Source organism: Danaus plexippus, chromosome 12 (genome assembly GCF_018135715.1).
Source record: "Danaus plexippus chromosome 12, MEX_DaPlex, whole genome shotgun sequence".
In the NCBI taxonomy this organism is placed as follows: domain Eukaryota; kingdom Metazoa; phylum Arthropoda; class Insecta; order Lepidoptera; family Nymphalidae; genus Danaus; species Danaus plexippus.
The window spans coordinates 5,453,612-5,469,901 of record NC_083545.1 but is presented as its reverse complement, the minus strand read 5'-3'; the positions used below and the strand labels follow the sequence as shown (position 1 = coordinate 5,469,901).

Below are 16,290 nucleotides of genomic sequence, written 5' to 3'. Positions count from 1 at the left end.
ATACTTTTACCATTTGCACAATTACGGTATAACGCAGGTGTTAACGGGGTCTATGGGAGTCTTGCTAATATAAAATAAGAACGGTGGTAGTTGTTCATCGGGTCTTATACCATTTTTTGTAGCTAAGTAAAAAATAAAAAACTATATTTACCTTTCGATGAATTACAATAGAAAAAATACTAAGGACATAATTATAGGACCATTTATTCAAATGGATTAATAGCACTGGTTTTTTTAAAAAAGTTATGAATTTAGGCTGTATAAGAGAATTTCTTTTAAAAATGTTGACAAACTACCCGTCAATAACAAATATGAAGCAATACTTTCATGGCCTTTTCATTATACATTTAAGGTAATGGAGGTAATATAGTCCCAAAAAATATAAGATCACATACATATGTGACTGTTATGTAACTGAATTGGCCAACTGCCACGTATATTTACGACAGAGGACGTTTTCATTTAGGGTTATAAAAGATTTGCAGGTCCTTGTATGTAAACATTGTTGATAAAGATATAATAAAAATGGATTTAAATGTAGATTTTAAACAATGCTATAACAACATGGTTGTAATAATACTGGTAACTTTGTATTTAAATAAAAATAAAGAATTTTCAATATAATTAATTAATGCAAGTATGTTTTTGTTTCACTTATAAATATTTCTTTATGATAATTCTATTAGAAAACTATTTATTTATGTTGTATGTCCTTATCTTTTTCTACTTAAGCATACATTTAAAGCTTAAAGCCTAGGTTACCAGTTACAAAATATATAATGTGAAGGTTTAATAATGTTTTGGAAGAATTTTTTGTAGATTATGGAGTACTTGTTAGTATTTAATACGAGAGTTGTCTGAAAGAGATAGGTATATATTGCATCTCTATCTTTTGAGTATTCACGAAATACATAAAGATATTTATATTTTCATTATTTGAGAATAAATTCTTCAAATTATATTTTTCTTTATACACAAATTTTAGCTCTATATTGTTATGTTGTATATTCTTAATACAACATATAATGGTACGTAGGTACAAAGTGTGTCGCGTGTGATTGACTGCCCTTTGAATGTTGAGATGTTTTTAAGACCAAAATAGTAAAATTTATTCTATGGTACATTGAATATCTAAATCAAATTTATTTGTTAATGATCGGATATTATTCATTTGATATTTCGTTTCAGTATTCAACACGAACTATTTGAAAAATTTACAAAATAAACCTGTGCTCTAAATTTACCAATATATGTAAATATTTCACTAGTAATATAGGGAACTTAATTAACGAAGTTAACAAATGTAGTGACGGGTTCATTGACCTGCACTACCTAAAAATATTGAGGCTAACGTCCAATGTGGATAGATTATTTATTTTATTTATTCAATTTAACCTGTAACCGTTTAAATTTAAATTCATAAAGTAAATATGTGTGGAAGTTATTTCCAGCATAAGTGTGAAGAATATTTTGTTATAAGAGAAATTCGATCTCATTAAAAATTGCGTGATTTGTTTTTTGTTTTACTAAGAATGCATGATATATTTTTCTAAATAAAAATATATTTCTCATATATGTAATGTAAAATTTGAAGCCTTAGCTTAGGTTAAAATGTATCTTATAAAGAAACCTTTTGCCTAAATACTGTAAAAGTGGTATGTAAATTGCATTTGCATCTATCTTCGAAATGTCTTGTCCTTTAATTTCATTTCTAAGTCTCCACATTGTGTCTCTGAACCTATTTTGAAGTACCTTTTGTCCAAGTGGATGTCCTCCATACCAAACTTTTGATTGGTGGTCTATTTAGGCCGTCCTCACACGTTAATTATTTTTCTTCTTTAGATTCTCTCCTAGATAAATTCTCTCCTTCTTGTGCTCATCTAATACTTATGGGAGACCTGAACACTGCCTTATCAAAAATGACTACAGAGCTCAAATATTAATAACCTTTTAAATGAAACTAGTATTTTTCGGATGAACTACGCGTGATTTTTTTTTTTTTTGTAAAAAACTACATACTCCCGACGTTTCGGTTACATTCAGTCACCGAAACGTCGGGAGTATCACGAGTATAAATCACACGTAGTTCATCCGAAAAATACTAGTTTCATTTAAATGAATACTCGTGAAAATTTTTGATCTCATTATTAAAAACCTTGATTTTATCTTTTAATCTTTCAATCCTTCCCTTGTCTGCAACTCAGTTTCCTCCAAATCTGTTTCTCTTCTCGATCTTATAATTGTGTCTCAACCTGAATTTGATCGGTCGTTTGGCCACGTGCCATCGCCTTTTTCTTATCATGACCACATTTTCCTAAATTATAGTAGGACATCTACCGTAAATCGTAAACGCCATACAATTTTTCGCCGTAGTCTAAAAACTATTAATACTGATGCCCTTATGTCTGACGCACGCTGTATAGACTGGATTCCTCTTTACGATTCCGCGAGTGTCGAGGAAAAGTGAACTTTTTCAATTCTGAAATATATAAACTATACGATGTCCTTGCTTCTATGAAACGTATTCGAGTTAGGCATTATCCAGCACTTTGGCTTACTTCAACAATTAAATTCTTAATGGCCAAACGGGATAATGCCAAACGTAAATTCAGAAAGGATCAGTCGCTTGATAACCATGCTGCCTACAAAAAGCTGCGTAATTTCTGTAATAGAATGTGTAAGGAAACAAAGCGCCTCTATTTGCAATACTTCAAGCACACAAATGTGGAGCTTCTCAAACTCATTACATGTGGGTAATCATTCCAACTGTAAATTATTCCAAAATATTACCTATCTATAAATTAAATAATCATTTATCCAATCCTCCGATGTCCGTGCCTTCATCTCATAACAAGTATTCCCTAATGAAAATAGCTTCCGCCTCCCCATCTAATGGTAACTCTTTTTCATCTCCCATTATAACAGATGATGTCGAGAAATCTCTTTTATCCATTTCTTCAAAAGCTGTAGGTTTTGATAAAATTAGTGTTGACATGCTTGTACCAACACTCAGCATTATCTTACCTATATTAACTCATATTTTTAATTTTTCTTTTGTATCAGCAACATTTCCTATAGCTTGGAAGTCGGCTTACGCTATCCCGCTATCTAAACTGCCTAACTTGACTTTGCCATCTCACTTTAGACCTATCTCTATTCTCCTTATCCTTTCTAAAGTTCTTGAAATCATTATTCATAAACAACTTTCTGACTACCTGTACCACAATAATCTCCCTAGCCCCTTTTAATACGGTTTCTGACCCCACCATAGCACCGGTTCTGCTTTACTGAAAGTAACAGATGATGCACGGTACGCTATGAAGAACAGGGAACTATATAGAGCTATATTAGTTCTCCGAGACTTCAGTAATGTATTTAACTCGGTTGACTTTGACATTGTATTGGGAACCCTCTTCTCCCTCTCAATATCTCGATCTTTTATTGAATAATTTCAATCTTCAGTCCGAAATCCGATGAGAGCTCCTCTGATTGGAATGACACATATGCCGGGGTACAAGGCGGCGTCCTGTCTCCTTTACTCTTGTCTATAGATTTAAAGATAATATTTCTAAAAATATTTCTTCTCCCTACCATCTCTATGTAGATGACTTACAGCTCTATAGGCATGCTCCACCATCTACACTAAAGGTAGCTATCGAGGCTATTAATGAGCAGTTGGTATCTATACATAAATGGACAAATGATTTCGTTATGCTAGTGAACCCAAATAAATCTTAGGCGATTATTATTGGAAGCAGGCAAATGTACAATAAAATAAATTTTGACATCTTGCCCTGTATAATGTACGACGAGGTGACAATCCCATTTCTAGATCGGGTAAAAAACTTAGGTTTATAAATGGATTGTCGTTAGTCGTAGACAGCTCAAGTGAATGAAGTAAGTAGAAGAGTTCATTTTACATTACATTCTCTTAAACGTCTGCAAAACACCTTCCTTTTAAAACTAAAATTATTCTTGTACAATCTCTTCTTCTTTCCTTACTCGATTACGGTGATATTTGCTAGATGCCACTGATGCGTTGCTCGATAAATTGGATCGGTTTCAGAATTTATGCATCCGTTTTATTTTCGGCTTGCATAAATAAGACCACATTTCTGAATTCTGCAGTAAGTTAAAGTGGCTTTCCATCCGCTTCCGCTGGAATATGCATGTTTTAACGCTAATGTACAATATGTTCAAACATTCTTCTCCTCCGTACCTGCTTAATCGTTTTAAATTTTCCTCCCCCAGAATGGCTCTTGTGTTATACAAAATTCTCTTGATATCCCCTCCTTAGAACAAAATTTTTTCGTAAGTTCTTCTCTGTCCAAGGTGCACAACTTTTGTACGCACTCCCACTTTCTGTTAACAAAAAGAGTCCAAGTGCACTTGTATTTAAACATCGACTTAAGAGACGTCTGTAATGTTTTTTTATTTATACTATTTTGAGACAAAGTGGTAAGTATATATTTAGGTGTATACCTATGTATATATCTAATATATCATCATCATCGTCGCAAAGGTCTTTGCAGACTCGTCGTGGTCATCACGTATTAGTGATCCTTATACATCGTGACTTTCATGGTAAGATAGTTGCAGTGGTTTCCCCTTGCCTTCTGCACCAGCACTTTTTGGGGCTATTTAAACCTCAAGGCTTGCTAAAGCCTCTTCCAGCCAGTTTCACGGTTGGGCTTGTGGTTATCCCGCCACTGCTCGGTGTTTTTTTTTTTTTTTGGTTTCGGGTTGGAAAATCCTCATGGAGCCCCGTCGCCCTCGGGGAAGGGCGAAGGGGACTGTCAGACTCTTACTGACTAAAAACCAACCCGTGTTCCTCATGTACCCGTATGTCAAAGGGGCGGGTATCGCCAAAGCATTCGTCGCCACCCCCCCGACAAGTATTGACCCACCAGATGGTCAGGTGGGCCCCGTCAGCCGCTCTGCGGCCGTCACCCGGCCACAGGACTCAACTATGAGGCGCGCGCGGGACACACGCCGCCGCCTCGAAGCCTGCAACTGTTCGGACGACACGATGCCCCGAATCTGTCGTCCACAGGCCGCGCTCTACGGTGGCCGGAATTCGGCCACCCTTCGGCGCCCAATGCGTCTGCTGCGGGAGGGGAGAGAGAAGGCAGCCTCTCTCTCTCTTTCCGCCGCCTCCTTTGCGAGCATCACAGCCTCGCAAAAGGTGGCGGCCACTACTCGGTGCTATCATATGTATAATATCTAATTTTCTATTATTAATATTTTGTTTGTATGCTTATATATATATATAACTTCTTTATTATTTTTTCTTTCTCTTTTTCTATTGTATCAACACCACATTCCTTGTCTTATTTCCTCTATCAAGAGGGTTTCTGGTAGAGATCTCTTTTAAGAGATAAGTTACCCTTTGTGCAACTTTTTGTACTTAAATAAATAAATAATATATATATATTTTATTTTTTTAAATTTAATTTTTTTATATGTTAACCTACATATTTTACAAAGAAACGACCATTGAGTAAGGTTTCTAAGGGAAATTTTTTTGGAATAAAGTTTGAATTCACGCGTCAATATATTAAGAAAAAAGTCCCAGATCTTTTACCCCATTTTCCAAGATGAGTAAAACAAAATTATATAAATAAAATTGACAGGTTTTTCATACATAAAATGGTATTACAGCTGTAAGTTAATTACTTCTTTTTAGGATGTATAAGAATGTCTAAAGGTTTTTCTTCACTGAATGTTATTTACAGCTAAAATTTAAGGCGATTTTTTCAAGTCTGACTCTACTAAATTTATAGCTCGTCTTCTTTCACCGTCACGAAAGAAATTAGTTCTTTGATTAATTAAAGTACTAATAATAAAAATTTTAAATATTAAAATTGTAACTTATGCAATGTAAAAATGCTCAGGTATAATTTATTTGTCGTCCTCACTTAATATATTTTTGTTTATTTAGTATTTAATATATTTAATAGCAAAGTGAACACTCACCAATGTATCAAGACATTCCCTTCTCTCAGTCTCGCAGCGTGTATGAAGTCATTACAGAGACTGAAGTATTGGGTGAGATTCTGATCCGGAGAATCTGACGCCATGATGCATAAGTAGTGTTTATCCTGTCAAAGATGTGTTTACAAATATAGAAGCCTTTCTTCTAGAATATTCTAAATTGATGAAAAAAAAATCTGATCTTATACGAAAAGAGCTAATTATTTATGAAAATTATCTATAATAAATTGAAAAATTTAATATAAAGACAAAATTTGCGTTTGTAATCATTTTATAGATTAAAGAAATAAGAGTAGTGGATTATTACTCAAGATGCTTTTTTTCGTTTATAAATTATATGAAAATCTAAACAATAATCAAAATATATTAAAAAAAAATCATGAATTATAAACGTTATTAGGTTACGTTACAACTGAACAGTAAAAAAATACTCCGAGCATATATTTTGAAAGCGGAATTCTGTAAATGCTGGCATTAATTGCTGACTTAGCATACTCAAATGAAGTGAGGGCTCGAAAAGTGCGATGAGTTTATGGTTGGTAAGTCACACGTTCCACATATATCTGTGTAAACGATTTGCGCATAAAAATTGTGGTGTTTTAAAAGACCTTTTCGAAAATTCTCGTTGATTTTTTTTTACATAAGCCAGAAGACGAAGGTAGAAAATTTTTTTTTAGCGGTAACACTTCTATTTACATACGAAATATTATGTGAAGTTTTCATTTGAACTGTTCTATAGATAATTCTCTTCTTTTGTATTGAGAGATACAATTTTATAATAATTAATGTAGCGAAGACGCTTTGATATTATCACCCGCGTTGAAGTTACCAAGTTCATGCTATTTATCTTTAGGGACACACAACGTTGGAATTCGCTTTGGTGTACGTGACACGACAGCATCAAAATAATATACTATTTTTGGAGTGCGTAAATTTCATCTAACCAAGCAGTTACATAGCACAAATTTAGAAATACAATTTTTATTTCTTATGTAAAAGCAAAATAGATGTTGAATCTCAAATTGAAATCAATATGTTTTATTTCGGCTAATAAACATATAAGTGTCGACAAAAACAAGGACAAAAAATCCGAAAATCTACCATACCATATAAAATAGAAATAGTAAAACATGAGTTGCGTGTCATTTGTCCTAAGTAGTGTGGTTTGTAGTTAAATTGTAGCAAATGAGAATCATGAAATTTTTACAACCAATGTACGCCAGACGTTTTGCGACGACAGACTTCACTTAAATATTATTTATACTAGGACGTAAAACCCGTCATAATTTATGACTTTCAAATGATAAGCAGTGCTTGTCATAATACGTGATAAACATATATAAAATTATAAATATATTAGTACTGGCTTCGGCAAAAAAAAAATCTACAGTCAGCCTTATTAAATGTACTGAGATAACTGACAACATTGCGAATTTTTCTGAGCAAATAAAATAATAGCAAATAATTTTAAAATATTTACATAATTAATATATTTAAGTTAGGATTAGAGAATCAATTCTATGTCTATATCTGAATTGCTAACAGAGATAAAGCCTGAGGGATATTTTGAATAAGTAACGAGGTACGAAACTAGCAACTTCGTATTATGAACGTCCATTATGATGCCAAAAGTTTAAACTAACTTCTGTATATCATAAATGTTAACCGAACGTATTATGTTAAAACCAAAATAGGAAAAAAAATGTAACCAACACTGAATATAATACAATTTTAATCCTAATTGTTCCTTTTGTATTTCTCTTAACAGAGATGAGGCTGGTTTATTGATATTTTTCAGTATGGCAATCGAAGTAAGTCGGGCTGTCATGTACTCGGTAACATCTGTTAGCAAATATTACAAACCAACTTGGTCGAAGTTTCCAAAAACAATGCTGTGGATTAAATAACGCCGCTACAACTTCGTGTGTTGTTGGACGTCACTGAACAGCGGGGAAAGTTTTACGAGGCATTAAAATGATAAAGTACCGAGTATAAATGTTCTTTACAGTGACTATACGGATCTGTGAAAATGTTTCATATCTTTTGAAGATATTTAAAAAAAAATTTAAGAGATCAATAGGAAACAGGTTGAATTTCGCCTTTAAACGCTATTAAGGCACCAGGTGCATTATATCTTTCGGGTGTAAAGGTATTATGATACAATGGAAAAGGAAAATGTATATAAATTAAAATAGGAAGGATTAAAAAAAGAATAAAAAAAAACTACATAGATAATGATCTTTCGTGAGAAATCATAATCAGTTTCGTTTACTTTCAGTCACTACAACCTATACCTTTATCACAAAGAAACAAACAAAAAAATTATATGCTTGATTGGTTGCAAAATACTCTGCGTCACAGACTGTAAACGTTGAATATTCATAAATCTCGTTTGAATATAAGGATCGCCGCTAGGTAAATAACGTTAGATCTTTCGTCTTTTATGTCGGCAGTCGGGACTTCAATATATTTCCTCACAGTTTATATGCAAGGGATTTTCTTATATAAATGGAGTTAAGTTCTTGGCATTTTATAAAGACGTAGTCGGTGTAAGCCGTTTATAACTTGTTATAAAATATAGATTTTTACAAAAAAAAATGTGTTTATAACATTTTGGTAGATATAAATTACGTCTAATTTAGTAAACGCACTATCCTAGTAATAGCCTAGTTATTATTGACTTAAAAATGTCTGAATTGTAAGTGGAACGAAACGCAGATGGTGACAATTGTGCCCATTCCTTGATTTGTGCATTTGAGAGTTGCTTTGTCCCGATGCAAAAAAAGTTCTATAACGAAAAGATAGCCTACTTGCATCTGGTCGTTACATACTAAGTAGGACAATATAAGAATCAAATTGTGCCATTCCTGAATACGCTCACTAAAGCGTATATGTTTGTACTCAAGGTTGAGTAGATTGCTTTTAACTAAATTGTGGTTATCTATAATCCTCTTCAAACGTCTCTCCATGAAGTTCAAAACTGTGCCGTGATATTTGCCACCAACTCAAATATGACGCCAGTATTCGATACAACCAGATCTCAGCTTTATAGAGGCAAAAAATGTGTTACTGAGGGCTGTGCTTTTCTAGGACGAAGAGTTTCATTGTAATAATGTCGCTCAAAATAAGGTACGAGAGCGCCTCAATATCCCCTCGTTTGAGTCAGTCTGTATATTCCAATGATATATTCAGCGGAGGAGTGTAGATAAATAAACGACACGAGTGGAGATCGTAAAAGACACGCAGATACATCCTGTAATGGTAGACCGTTATTTTCAGCAAAAAGAGAGTTGTGGAGACAAAACACTCCCGAGGAAACCCAGGAAGTCTTAAATCCTGTCAGTCAAACCGGGGTATACCAGGGTAACCATATCTCGAAAGCTAAGAGTTATGTGTAAATAGTATAAATAATGCACTGTACTATTTTAGTTTTTTTCTGTTCTATGGATCTGTTTATCCATACTAATATAATAAATGCAAAAGTAACTCTGTCTGCCTGTCTGTTACTCAATCACGCCTAAACTACTGAAACAATTTGCACGAATTTTGGTATGAAGATATTTTGATACCCGAGAAAGGACATAGGCTACTTTTTACCCCGCGAAAATGACGCATTCCCATGGGAAAATTCAGGCGGGCCGATCGCTTTTACGCATAAACTATTGAACAGATTTAAATGAAATTTGGTAAGTAGATAGTTTGAGACTTAAGGAAGTACATGAGTAACTTTTGACCATGGGAAAACAACGCATTCCCATGGGAAAACAACGCATTCCCATGGGAAAACTTACTTTTCTGGCCAAGGAAGGAAAAACAAAAAACATCGTATATAAAAATGTATTGCAGTAACCTATCTTCTTCTTAAAATGTATTAACCTAACCTATGACAATCACACTTAGTATGGCCTCATCCCATCTCGGCACAATTCAATCATACGTACAAAAAAGTACAGCTCAGGTTTTTTCATACTACTATACATAAAAAACTATCCAATGCGGACGAAGTCACGGGTAAAAGCTATATGTAACTAATTCTGAAATTTACGCGGACGAAGTCGCGGGAAAAAACTAGTTATAAATAAAAACCTCTGGACAAGATCTCCCGGCTAGGTTAACATTACGTGTAAATTGTTTTAGTTTGCGAATTATCTTTGCATGACATCCCTGTATCTCTTAGTTTGTCCTTGTGACGATTTATACAAAAGATGTAATGGATTGAATAAATACACCTTGGTATGCCTTTGAAGTTTTCAGAAGCAAAGCGTTTAAAGTAAACAAACAAAAAACAATATTAGTGTTAATTATATTGCAGTATTCCATTTGGGAGTTTTTTCTTACATAATTACTTATTACTTCTTTCTATTTATAATATGTTTAGGTATTTTAGTCTCGTGACAGTTCGGTGAGCCAGTAAATTAATTATTTAGTAGGTAAAGACTTGATCCTTACTCTCTAAGACGATTTATCATTATATAATCTCGAGATGATAGATTTTACTAGTGTAGATACATAGTATTGTATTTACACAGTAGGTTAGATATTTTTAGGTTTGCTATACATATGTATCGATTGTTTGTACACTGTAATATCAAACGTTAATAGTTTTTAGAGTGCTGCGCCAATCCCATAAAAACTGAACAAAGAGTAAAGTTAAAGAAGGCTACGGATATTTAATCGTGCGTTTCAACAATACAAGCCTGCCATATGTTAATCCATACACGCCAGGAAATTAAAATGGCTATGACATCGAAGAAACTTACGTTGTAAAAAGCTGTTCAGACAAAATAAAACAAAAGGATTACTTAATATTTTTATACCAATACATTTTCGGATGATTTGATTTGTCTTTAAATTTGATTTACTTGGAAAATATGTTACCTAAGTCATCAATGCCCTTTGAAAGCATCTTTAAAACTTTCCTATATATAGCTAGAGAGACTAACTTTTTAATCTGCGTATTTAATGGAAACACTCAATTAACGTTTGTAGACAAAAGGTTATTGCTATCCCTTATAATGACAAGGTTTAAGAACTTTCATTTCAATTATGGCTTTTATCCAAAGATTTAAATGAAGATATCTTAATGATTTTAATTTAATTTCAAATCAATACTTTACATGATCATATAGAAATCCTTTGACACATACATAAACAAGTTATAAGAGATAATATATTTACATAAACAAAAAACAATTTCAGATTTATTAACACTTATCGTGACTTAATATACATAGAAATTTCAACACTCAATGTATTACGTCATAGCTGTATCTCATCTCTATCTCATTACAAACAAAAATATAGTATAGTATAACTTAAAGAAAATGAATAAAAAAGTTTCTGAAATTATGACCACGCTTCACATTTTCATTGATATGTAAAAACCTATACTCACAGCGTGTAATCTTCTGGCCGCATCATGAATGGAGAGGATGTGTGTTATCTTGTACTTGTCCAGTTGAATGGGATCCTTCGAATCTCTGTAATTACCCACGTACAGGCCCGGCAGCACCTGCAACAATAGAGTTCATGTTATATGGTGATCGTTATAGTTATTATGTTGTTTGTATGTATTTTATTCTGATTATTATAATCTCAGTATGTGTAAGTAGGTTTATAAATCATTTATTGATCAACGAACTTCACTTTTTGAACGAAATATCTAATATTAAGTATGGCAATACTAATAAAACACTTAAAGGGCTGTTACGTACGCGGTATATATTATAAAATAAATGAACATCGCCGGGGCAACGTCGTTGTATGGATAAAATATCATATAACGAGTGACGCCGCTGACTCCGCGGAACGAACACCAAGCCGTCTGACCCAGAAGATTCCTGATACCACACAAGCTATGGAATGGCATTGCTATCCTAACATCGGGGCAATCATGTAGTCTTAGGTATAGGTTATAAGTTTTAATGTGTAATTTTTTTATTATAATATACATATAAGTAAGTTTCGTAGTTTTCCTGGAACCTCCGGTGGCCACCTTATATAATTGGGCTGTTACATAAATTTATATTTTATATCATAAAATTATGTTTGTATAAATTTATTTTTGATGTAGAAAATTGTATATATTTTGAAAAAACATACAAAATTTTACTATTTATATTCGTTTATATTGTCTTTTTTAATGTAATATAATTACATAGTGAGATATGGCCACTGCACTTTGATTATTTTATAAGTAAAACATTGATTGCACGAACGTAAAGAGGATTTAAGCTAGATTGGAGTCTAATTATAGCAAGGTATGTTTTGGGTCTTTGCATAATTTCTATGAAATAATGAAATTTCAAAACATAATATAATTACAAACTATTCCTCCGATGTTCGGGCCACTGTATCATTTAAAAAAAAATTACGATTTTCAGTGCGATGACACGAACAATTGCCAGAAAAAAAAGGAAAAGCAAGTTAATCATTTTATTTGAAATACAAATACAAATAATGAAGCCAATACAAACAATTAAAATAACCTTAATTTGAAATTAAATTGTTTGTGGTATACCCATTAAACACACATTATTTGAGGTCAAAGGTTCTACAAAACGGCAATATCATATGTCAGGATCTATCATTAAATATGTTAACATTCAAACATTTGTTTCCGCTTGAAAAATTACAAAATAAATATTTTTATGCGAAACAGTTTAAAAATAACAAAGCAATATTCAAAATTGACGTAAAATATTACAAATAGGTCACCGAAAATATAAAAATAAGCGACCCTTACGTCATACAGCTCTGTAAGTGGAATGCCAGGTTGCTAATGATGACAGGGCAACACTAGCAACTTGTGCAGTCGCAATGTACCGCTTACAATCACATGGAGTGGCTCGTTCTGGTCGTGTTTGCATTCAATGCGACGATTTTAAAACAATAATGTTAACCGTTTTAAAATTTACATTTAATTCTAAAACCGTTGATAGCTTTTCTCGTTTCTTTATATATTAATAAATAATAGATTTCTAGAGATCAATAGATAACAATAGTTACTGGATATTAATAAAAATGCATCGGATTAAGACATGTTGCCTTTTTTAGATTAGATATATTAAATAGGCAATACTTTTTCCTTCTAACGTAAATTATTCAGTAAAAATACTCGTTTTAACATTGTAGAAGGTTTTGTGATTAATTCAAACACCTAGACACAGTTAAAAATAAAAAACAATATATCACAATTGTTTAAATTTTCTACGTGCGTATAAAATAAGAAATAAAATATTTTAACTCGGCAGACACGCTTAAATTTCATAAATAAATAGTGAAGAAAATATTAATATTAGCTGAAATTAATTTGCTAGACTATGCCTCTCGTAATAAACCCGAGAATTTCGCCGAGCTATATTTAATGAGGACAATTTAATTACACTGGCATTACTTGTACAGCGTGGTCTATTTATGAGGAGAAAATTAGCTCCCTTAGTTAGTGATGAGCTACACCATCCAACAAGACTTCAGGCCGAGACAATAGCTACGCCTGCTCTGAAAACTATAAGAATTGCAACTTTTTTTATAAAATAGGAATGCCTATCGTAAAGATATCTTCTCATGAAACCTAACCAGATATTTGTCTCGTAATTTGTGTCATAATATTTATAATTTTAGAATGTCACATCAGATTAATTCCAGTCTCTGATGCCAACTTTCCATTTTGTGACGTCATTAGAAAAATTTCCAATCAGGAGCACTGTTTTAGAAGCCACAATAAGGCATATATTTAAAACGTCTTTCATAATAATCTTTAACGTTTTTCTTTATAGTCCTTGCATGTTATTTTTTCTTAGGAGCCCATGAATTCCATCGTTTTAGAGCTATTCTCTCGTCACTGTTATAAGTTTAAAGTAAGAAATGGTTTTCAAGAAATTTCTTCAACTTCTGCGGAAAAACGATATCACACAGTTCTATTAGATTATCAAAAGGATCTCTTTATGTGAGTTCTTAATAGGTTTTGGGAAATCCAATATATAAAACCAATTTATTCTAATAAACGAGGTTCATGAGAGCTAATTTTCTTGGATAAAAGATGAAGTAAATAATGTCGTCCTGAGGTATTTAACTTTGTAGATACAAAGAGGGAAGCTGAGTATAAGGAGCGACATATAAACTGCTTTGAATTTAGAATCTTAGATGATAAAACATTTCTCAAAACGGATATAAAATGGAAATAACTAAAAATGATATTTGCATTTAAATAGAAATATTCGAATTTTCTTAAAATTTATGATACACAAATATATATTATTTATCCAAGGAGTTATTACTCGTCCGGAAATTGAATTCGAAAAGAGACAGGAATCGTTTGTTAATGAGATCTATACAAAAAAAACTCTAATTCCATTTCTTGATCCGTTTTAATACAAATATATATATAAATGTAATAAATAATAAATCAGTGAAAACAGTGATATGTTTCTTGTTTAGTTAATATAAAAACATATATAATTATTTTTTTAGTTTTATACTGAATAAACGAAAATATTTTTACAAGAACATATGATTTTAATATGGTCAAGGTTATTAGCAGTAAGTGTAGTGTAGTTGCAGTTAAAATTCTTTTAACAGTTAAATCGTATTATAACATGCTTAGATCTTGCAATTACGATATTAATATTGAGGTAATGTTGAGGTAATATTTAAATCGAAATTTAAATTAGAAAGTCTTGTATAAAAGATCATCGTTACGAGCAGGATTCTACCCTGTAATCTCCGGATTATCGGAATGCAACCTGAACAGGATATTCCACATCAAACACGTTTAAAATATTCAAATTGCAAATTATGACACTAAATTCAAATCCTGGAGATAGTTCGGGATGTATTATAAAAAATTACAAGACAGTATTTTTTTTTTCATAAAATTTTTACATCCCATTAAATTGTTTTATTAAACATCTTGAATTAAATAACACGTTGGATTCGTAATTTTTAAGACTGTCCACGTGGACCTCCGAATTAGTTTCAGAGAGAAAACAATGTTGTTTGCTCAAAATAATATATATGTTAACCGAGTGGTTCAGTCAGCTGTGTCAGCGTCATGTCATGGGACTTCACACAAAATACATCTGTTATGACCAGTTCCCTCGCGAAATACATGGAAAATGAAGGAATAAGTTACTGTGATGTATGTACTACGTATGTCTAACTAAAGTTTTTTTTTAAATCATCTGGTTGTTTATCTTTAATGCATGATAAAGCTACTGAAAAAAAATTTTTCCCCTTTTAGTATTAGTAGGGTACAAACCCAACATTATATTCAGAATTTATAGACTCGTCTCTTTATGGCTTTTATATATTATATACATACGTACATTTTTTACGTCTTTTACAAATTGCCGAACTAAGAGGGTCAAATAAATTGGATAAATATTGATTTGTCACTTCTCAATAACACGTTATTTTAGTTTTTAATGTAAGATTTCTAAATAACTAGTGACATATGTGGTATAGTACAAGTTATTAAAAAGTCACTGAAGCTCTTTTCTAATAAGCACTAGCTTAGTAATGGCTACTTATACGAGGTAGAGGTGCCCCTAATTAGTGAACGAATTTTGTAACGACTTCGACCTGACCTTATTTGAGAGACTGGTATCTGGCACTCCCCCAATATAACCAGTTCACGTGAGTTATAGCGACCTGGCTATATGTATGCGACTTCATCATTCATATTAAAGAAGTTATTGTCATTGCAAAATATATTTCAATATAATAAAATATCAGTACTTGTATAAATAACGTTTCATCCTTCTGTCGGATGAATCTCACGTCGCAAATGTTGCTGCGTTAAGGACAATTTATCTTCACAACTGATTACGTTGGTACCTAACGCGGTACGCTACGTCATTTCCTCTTTAACATGTAACTCCAAGCGGGCAACATTTAATAATTAAGGAAGTTAATAATTGATCCAATTGTACTTTATGCAATAGTCAATCGATACACGAGCGTATTTAACCAGCCCATCGCGTATACATTGATCGGACGTTGTTCGTTCTATATTAATAGGTATTTGATTTTCGTTCAAGCGATATGATGTACATCTATATCACTTAAATGTTTCATGCCTATATATAATGACATAAATGTATAAGTTTTATGTCTGTGTGTTTATTTGTTTTTGTTATAACAGGAATAATAGCAAAGTGGTATTCGTTTATCACAAACAACGCTTTGTAGGGAAGCATTTGTATTGACACGAACTATCAAATCCGCGTGTAAAGTCGTCAGACTTAATACACTTATTATAACAAAAAGGTTAAAACTACATGTTTTTTTAGGACA

General features: G+C 32.4%; 2 protein-coding genes across 4 annotated transcripts in view; one reads left to right on the top strand and one right to left on the bottom strand.

Moving 5' to 3' along the window:
* Positions 1 to 16,290, top strand: part of LOC116772323 (transmembrane protein 184B) — a 60,796-nt gene that overhangs the window by 21,170 nt on the left and 23,336 nt on the right. The window lies entirely within an intron of this gene.
* LOC116772330 (dual specificity protein phosphatase 22) overlaps positions 1 to 16,290 on the bottom strand; it is a 42,714-nt gene that overhangs the window by 8,561 nt on the left and 17,863 nt on the right. For both annotated transcript variants that reach the window (XM_061522203.1, XM_061522204.1), the window contains exons 2-3: positions 11,390 to 11,506; positions 5,977 to 6,101 (exon numbers count right to left, since the gene is read on the bottom strand). In XM_061522203.1, coding sequence (XP_061378187.1) covers positions 5,977 to 6,101; positions 11,390 to 11,506 — 242 coding nt within the window. The remainder of the gene's footprint in view (positions 1 to 5,976; positions 6,102 to 11,389; positions 11,507 to 16,290) is intronic.